General features: G+C 47.2%; 1 protein-coding gene across 1 annotated transcript; it reads left to right on the forward strand.

Moving 5' to 3' along the window:
• The first annotated feature begins 619 nt into the window (after nucleotides 1-619).
• On the forward strand, nucleotides 620-7421 carry ALAS1 (5'-aminolevulinate synthase 1). Its single transcript, XM_048957642.1, has 10 exons — nucleotides 620-907; nucleotides 1420-1626; nucleotides 2579-2734; nucleotides 2822-3044; nucleotides 3530-3714; nucleotides 4305-4484; nucleotides 4635-4799; nucleotides 5805-6073; nucleotides 6526-6688; nucleotides 7133-7421. Exons 1-10 carry the CDS (start codon nucleotides 709-711, stop codon nucleotides 7291-7293), a joined length of 1908 nt encoding a protein of 635 aa, XP_048813599.1. The 5' UTR covers nucleotides 620-708; the 3' UTR covers nucleotides 7294-7421.
• Nucleotides 7422-8118: the final 697 nt, after the last annotated feature.

Raw genomic sequence — 8118 nt, forward strand, 5'->3', positions numbered from 1 at the left:
TAAAAAACACTAAAGTAAATGCTCACTGCAAAGCAAGGGACACAAGCCTCAATATTACATGCAGCTGTGCCACCTTCACAAGAGGGCTCTTCATAGAATCACACAATAGCCTGGGTTGAAAAGGACCTCAAAGATCATTGAGTTCCAGCCCTCTGCTGTGTGCAGGTCACCAACCAGCAGCCCAGGCTGCCCAGAGCCACATCCAGCCTGGCCTTGAATGCCTGCAGGGATGGGGCATCCACAGCCTCCTTGGGCAGCCTGTTCCAGTGCCTCACCGCCCTCTGGGTGAAAAATCATCTCCAAAACCAGCGGCACCGCAGCAGAGGAATGATGGGAGAAGCTGTGAGATTTGTGCTGGCTGGAGGCAAAGCGTGAGGGCCGGGATCCTTCAGCCACCAGGCAGAACTGCGTTACCGCATCCCTAGGGGCCCCTTATGGTCCCCCCACGGCCGCCTCAGAGCCTCCGTGGCCCCTCACGACCACTGGGACCAATCACGGCTTGGAGCGCAGCACAAGCCCCGCCCACTCCCATCACGCTCCACCTCTTGGGGGCGGGGCATATATGACCCGCATTGCGCCTGCGCGGTTCCGGTAAGGCTATATAAGGGCGGCGGTGGAGCGACGGGGCGCTGTTCGCTTTCCGCCCGCCGTGAGCTGACAGCTGCGTGACGTCACTTCCGGCCAGCGGTAGCTGCAGCAGAAGGAAGGATGGAGGCGGTCGTGCGGCGCTGCCCGTTCCTGGCCCGCGTCTCGCAGGCCTTCCTGCAGAAAGCCGGGCCTTCCCTGCTCCTCTATGCCCAGCACTGTCCCAAAATGATGGAGGCGGTGGCGCCCGCCGCTGCTCGAGGCCTCGTCACCTCCGCCGTTCGCGGACAGCAAGCGGAGGAGACCCCTGCGGCCCGGCCGGGTGAGTACGGCCCGCTGTGCTGAGGGGCCCGGCGCTGTGTGAGCAGGGGGAGGCTCCCGGAACAGCCGGCTTCTGAATGAGGGTTGCTTAATGCTTTAAAGCTCAGCGGTCATTGAGCGTGAGTGCCGTCAGATGGGCGGCTCTGCTGTGGGTGCAATTGGGCTTGAAACAAAATCGGAGGCTGCTGTGGGCAGCCCTATATCCCACCGTGAGGAAGCAGAGATGTTTAGTGCTGAGGGCTGAAAACAGCAGGTGTTCAGAGTAGGAATCTTCCTCTTAGGAGTAAATGAGGGGTTTTGACCTCAGAAGGGAACAGTGCTGTGTCTAGCATCTGAAATCAGGTGCTCCTTGGGTATTACTGGAATTTCTTATGTAAATAGTATGTGAGTGCCCGGTTAAGTAACTCTCAATGACTTGTGCTGTGTGAGTTGCTAGAGAAGTGCATAGAAAAGCTGAAGTAGCTATTAAAGCGATAAAGCTGAAGTGCTTTCCTTTTTCCCTGCCCTCCTCAGAGGCCAAAAATGCCAAAGAAGTGGCCCAGCAGAACACAGATGGGTCACAGCCTCCTGCTGACCACCCACCTGCTGCTGCTGGCCAGAGCTCTGCCACAAAATGCCCGTTCCTGGCAGCTCAGATGAACCACAAGAGCAGCAATGTTTTCTGCAAAGCCAGCTTGGAACTGCAGGAGGATGTGAAGGAAATGCAGGTGGACAGGAAAGGTATGTACTGTGTGTGCTGTTGCATTGGTTCCTTCTGAGAGCTTTTGGTACTTGATATTCTTCTACTCCATGCCAAGTGTAGCAGTCATTGGATACTTTATGTGGGTAAGGTTATGGCAACCTGCAACATAAAGTTGTTGGAGAATGCAGGTATTAATGGTGAGCCTGCAGTATTGTGCAGTCATTGCTTTGGGTAATCATCATTCAGAAATCCTGTATGCCATAGTTTGATACCCTGGTTCTAAGTGTGTGAATTGGTCATTTTTTCACCCAAAGCAGGCTGCTGGGACAAGAGAGCTTTACCAGAGTGCTGTTATAGACAAGGGTGGTGTATACATAGAAGAAACAGGAGCAGGACACTGTGCAAACAGCAGCACAAATTTAAGCTGGAAAGCAAGTGACCAACAGGTCTTTCTTAGGTAGAACTAAAGGGTGTTGGCTGACTTGCAATCCTGATGCAGAAATGCTGTCCTTCAAGGAAGAAACTTTTCACCAGTATCAATAAAACCTTGCCATGCTCCTCAAAAAGGAAGCCTGTTTCCTCCTTTTTAGTGGCATTGTTTAAAATAAAAAACAAAACCAACCCATTCTGCTAGCTGAACAAAGTTCTGGAGGTGGAAAGGAAGCTGCCAGCTAGAACTCTGCCTTTGGTTAGCTATGCACCAATTTGTTCAGATGAGTGCTGTAGCTGTGTAGGATGGGGATCTGAGTCCCAATGAACCGAATTTGTTGTAAGGAAATTAATGTAGTGGTGTGATTGTGTTGTATGGGACAAAAAGGAAAACCTTTCTAGTCCAAATTACAGTGGCTTAATTTGGCAGGAGCGTGTAGATCCAGCCATGTGCTTTGTGAAGAAGGAGGAGTTGGTTAAAAGTTTACCTCTCTGAATTTAAATTCAAACACCTCTATCTCAAACTGATCAGCTCACTGTAATTCATTATGATATCTGCAGGTAAAGACTTTGCCAAAATACCAACTAATTCCGTGGTGAGGAACGCTGAGTCTGAGGGAGAAGAGCAGAGTGGCTTGCTCAAGAAGTTTAAGGACATCATGCTGAAGCAAAGACCTGAAAGTGTGTCTCATCTGCTTCAGGATAACTTGCCAAAATGTAAGACTGTCTGGCAATACCTTCTCAGGCCCCATCCCTTGTGATTACTTTTTTTTCCTGTGTGCGAAAGCCTTTGTTTCATTTCAGCTGTATCCACCTTCCAGTACGATCAGTTCTTTGAGAAAAAGATAGATGAAAAGAAGAAAGATCACACCTACAGAGTGTTCAAAACAGTGAACCGAAAGGCACAGATCTTCCCCATGGCAGATGACTACTCTGATTCCCTGATCAGCAAGAAGGAGGTGTCTGTGTGGTGCAGCAATGATTACCTGGGCATGAGCCGTCACCCTCGTGTGTGCGGAGCAGTTATGTGAGTAGGGCTGCGTTCCTAAGAGCTGGATACAGTTTTAGGGTGCTCTCGGGAGCATCTGTAGGCAGACTGCTGAAGAATTGACTGCATCATACATGAGCTGCTTCTGATGTCATTCTTGGTATAATTAAGTGTATTCTCCACTCTTCAGCTAGTGCTGGTAATTAATACTTGGCTCTATGGCTGCAAAATTGACCTGTCAGCCCCTGACCCCTTCCTTGACTTTTCTTTTTTCCTCTGAAACACCAGCTGCTCCCAGTTAGAATGGATGGTTTGTTGCAACTCTTAGTGACTGATTCCTTAGTTCAGTGAACCCCTGAGTTGTGCAGGTTGTTCAAAGACCTTTAAAGCCAACAGCAGCTTTTTGCAGCCATTTCCTTTGTAAGATGATTAAAGGATCACAGGTGAAGATATCTTAGTACATAGTCATCTATGTAACAGAGGAATGTTAGTGTCACTAACGTGTCTTTTTGGACCCTTTGTAGGGATACACTGAAACAACATGGTGCTGGAGCAGGAGGCACAAGAAATATTTCAGGAACAAGCAAGTTTCATGTTGACTTGGAAAAAGAACTGGCTGATCTTCATGGAAAAGATGCAGCCTTGTTGTTCTCCTCTTGCTTTGTAGCTAATGATTCCACCCTCTTCACTCTTGCTAAAATGCTGCCAGGTGAGAATAAGCTGTATGTTGTATTTACTGCAAAGCACAGCCTTGTCCTAAGCAGCTGAGAGAATGCTTTCTGGGTGTCTGCTGATAGTGGAGGTTCATCGTGCCCAGCCAGCAGAATATGCTCTGTCAAGTGCTGCATTCAAGTTACGTTCAGCTCCTGCAAATCATGGTACTGAGCCTGAGGCCCAGGAGCTTTTTACTGCAGAAAGGATTGGAGAAAAAGGGCAGGATCCCTCCCTCCCTTAAATGCATCTTGAGAATTAGGCAGGAGGAATTCAGTATCCTCCCACCTGTGGGTGTGAAGTTCTCTATCCCTTCTCTGTGGCCCAGGAGGGGTTTCCTTTAACTTCAGAAGTCCTTGCATAAGATATTAAGGACTTAGGAAACACAGGAGGTTCTTCTTTAGTCTCAGGTTCATATCAGTTTAAACACCTGATAGGAACCTTACTTATGTTTGCTTCATGATCCGCTCTTCTGATGGCTTCGAGAACATGCAGCCCTTACTGCTTGGGTGCTTATGGTATATAAAATGCTGCTCAGCATTAGCTGATGCTTTCTGTACTCGATGTGTAACTGGGTTATTCCCTCAGGCTGTGAGATCTACTCTGATTCTGGAAACCATGCCTCCATGATCCAGGGGATTCGAAACAGCAGGGTGCCAAAGCACATCTTTCGCCATAATGATGTCAACCATCTTCGAGAACTGTTGAAGAAGTCTGACCCAGCTACCCCTAAAATTGTTGCATTTGAAACCGTGCACTCCATGGATGGTAAGGTGACACAGGCTGCTCTGTCTTTAAGTGCAGCCAGTCCTGAGATCTGCATTTTGGGTCTGAAAGTACAAATTGCTGTATGTGTTGGAAGTGTAATGTTTTGAGTGCAGAGGATCCTGAACTGCATTTTGCTGTTTCGGTCTGTAGGTGCTGTCTGCCCTCTGGAAGAGCTGTGTGACGTGGCCCACGAGCATGGGGCAATCACTTTTGTGGATGAAGTGCATGCTGTGGGGCTGTATGGAGCTCGAGGTGGTGGGATAGGGGACCGAGATGGAGTCATGCACAAGATGGACATCATCTCTGGGACTCTCGGTATGCACAGCCTGGCAGTTTCACAGAAGCTTATATATTTTAAGGCAGCAAAGCTTCTGAGCAGCCAAATTAAGTGGGTTAACTCAAAATCTGTCTATTGGAATGAACTTGCTAAGGATTTACTGGGGGAGGAGGGGAGGGTGTTTAGTATTTTTCAAAAAGCCCGAAGGATTTAAGTATGTCCCAGTTTGGAAAGCATTTGTTAAGCTACTTACTTTGTCTTAAATCTTTTAGGTTAGCATTCTTGCTTTAAACAAGCTAGTGGGGGGAAAAAAAAGAGTCCTGAGTCAATTCAGGTGAGAAAGCTAGCAGGGTAGCACTCTGTACATGGTTCTTTTATGTGAAATGGAGTGTTCCTAATCCAGAAACCTGAGATGGGGGGGTTACGTAAAAAGACTTGGCAAGAGCTGAAGCAACTGCTATTATCTGAGGAGAATGCAAGCTTGGCAGTGAGTTTAGTGCTGCAAATGGGATCGTTGTTTAAACAGCACCTGAAACATAAATAAAACTTAGTAGGGGAGTCAGTGGCTTGAACTCTTACAGCTTTGTTCCATTTTCATCAGGATGTGACCCTCAACACCCAGATTTTGTGTGGCCCTGCTTGGGTACCAGAGCATCCCCCTATTTGGGAAGTAAGCTTTGATCACACAGAGTAACCACCAGTGCTCTTCAGGAGTGTAGGCTATTTCCAGCATCACTGGGACAGATTTAAAGTAATCTGCTGAGAGACTTAGTGTTGATCTCCTCGGGTCACTACCAAAGGCTGTGCTTCTGAGGTCTTCCCCAAATCACAAGCTGAGTGTTTGATGTGGTCTGGAACTTATCCTTGCTGTGTAGAGCTGAATAGGTGTTATCAGGGTTTAGAAACAAAGCTTCAACATCTCTTGACTACAGGCAAGATGAGAGGGAGGGCTTGAAATGGCTGCCTGCTGTGCACTTCCAACCATTCTGATGGGTGGAAGGAAGAAGATTACTTAAACTCTTAATTTCTGACTTGTTTTTTAGGCAAGGCCTTTGGCTGTGTGGGAGGATACATCTCCAGTACAAGTGCTCTGATAGACACTGTCCGTTCGTATGCTGCTGGCTTCATTTTCACAACATCCCTGCCACCCATGCTCCTGGCTGGAGCCCTTGAGTCTGTCCGAACTCTGAAGAGTGCTGAGGGCCAAGTATTGAGGCGCCAGCACCAACGCAACGTGAAGCTCATGAGGCAGATGCTGATGGATGCAGGGCTTCCTGTAGTGCACTGCCCAAGCCACATCATTCCAATAAGGGTGAGTACTTCAGATCTCTAATGGAGGGCCCTGGTGTCTGTGCTTATGATCAGATTATTTCCCAGTATTCATAAATACTCATGAAGTTCAAACTCTGTCCAACTTTTATGCTGTGAGTCTGGCTTACCTCTCATGTCTGAAGAATAAAGGCTGTGATTAAATTGACTTCAACCCACTATGAATGTTGTGAAGTAAACTGAGTTTGTGAAACTCAGTCTGAAAGTATAGGTGAGACACATGGTAGGAACGAGCCAGTAAAAAGAATTCAGGTATGAACAATTATCTGTTTAGGCTGCAGAAGGCTCCAGAGTGGGAACTTTGAGTTCCTGTGTCTGATGGATATTCTATCTAGTGGGTGGAAGGGAGGCTTGATATGTCAGCCTAACAGCCAAACAACTTTTGCTACCTTGCGTGTTCTGGTTGATGCTGAAACTTAAAGTTTGGAATTTCAGGTTGCAGATGCTGCTAAAAATACAGAGATCTGTGACAAGCTGATGAGCCAGCACAGTATTTATGTCCAAGCAATCAACTACCCCACGGTCCCTCGTGGAGAAGAGCTGCTACGTATTGCTCCTACACCTCACCACAGCCCTCAGATGATGAGTTATTTTCTTGGTGAGTGGATTCGTGCTTTAGTATGATGGGAAGACTGGGCTGCTTATGCAGCCTTAAAGATAAGACTAGGAAACAATTAAATTTGAAGTGATATTGGCTGGGTAATGCTTGCTGCAGCTGTCATGTCCTATGCTTGTGCACCTAGCGTGAGCATGAGCAGTGGAAGCCAACAGACTGACCTAGAATACTGTGCTCTCCCAGTGCATTCCTACATCCAGTTCTGTCCCAGTCACTCCTGCTGGGGCTGCTTGTACTTTGTCCAAACAGCCTTTTAACAAGATAAGGTTTAACTGCAGCCCTATTGCATGGTTCCAGAGGTGAATTATGTCCTAAACAATTCTTGTATCTCTTCCTTTCCTGGAATAAGTGTTCTGTCGGTTCTCTTTTGCTGAAGTATCTGATGTTCTGTGATGTGATCTTGGTGCATTTCCTTGTTTGTGACAGAAAAGCTGCTGGCTACGTGGAAGGATGTTGGGCTGGAGCTGAAACCACACTCATCAGCTGAATGCAACTTCTGCAGAAGGCCTCTACACTTTGAAGTGATGAGTGAGAGGGAAAGATCCTACTTCAGTGGCATGAGCAAACTAGTATCTGTCAGTGCATGAAAGTGACATTGTTAATCTTGTTCTTATCTAGTTCTCATATCCAATCAGTAGCATTTTTAAATTACTTAATAAGCATTTTAATCATAGCTATAGCACTAAGCTCTGAAAATAAATTTCTAGAGCCCCTGTCTGCTTGTATTTTTTTTTTATTTCTTTTCTATTTGGCCTCCATCAGAAGAAATGTCAATGGTTAGAAGGGCATCCCATTGAATAAAAAGTGCTCTACACTACCTATCAGCTGGAGGACAGTCTTCTCAGTGAGTGTCAGCCAAAACAGCATCAGTAATTTCCTACTGCTTTAGAAGGCGTGGGTTTATTAGGGAAAGAGAAGATTTAGTGATACTGAGAGTTCCTCAGCAGTCTGGCTCTGCTCCCCTCTGCTTTCCCATGCCTTCATCCCTGTGCACTGTGGGCATCTTGCCCTGCTTACCCCTGGCTGGGTAGGAGATGGAAAGTTGCTCATGGTTGGTGAAGTCCTGCCAAGTCTGCATTCCTGAGTCTTAGAGCTCACCTTCAGTGGAAAAACTGCTTGTCAGTGACTGGTCCTTAATCATTCAGCTCTTGGACAGGTCTGACATTGCTGCTTTTGCAACCTCTGAAAAATTTGCATGGCAAATGGGGTAACAGGCCTGTTCAAAGCTGTCATGCATAGAAGAGTGAGGGAAGTAATTCTGTGGGTGTATGTGTGCACTGAGAAGGCAATGCTGGCAGGAAGGCCTGGGCAAAGCAGTGCACTGCTTCCTTCATGCACAGGCATGTCCTGTAACTGCTGCAGGCTTGTTTCCACAAGCACCTGCACAGCTTTTCTCTGGGCACTCCTCTCAG

The sequence above is a fragment of the Lagopus muta genome, chromosome 11 (genome assembly GCF_023343835.1).
Source record: "Lagopus muta isolate bLagMut1 chromosome 11, bLagMut1 primary, whole genome shotgun sequence".
NCBI classification, from domain to species: Eukaryota; Metazoa; Chordata; class Aves; order Galliformes; family Phasianidae; genus Lagopus; species Lagopus muta.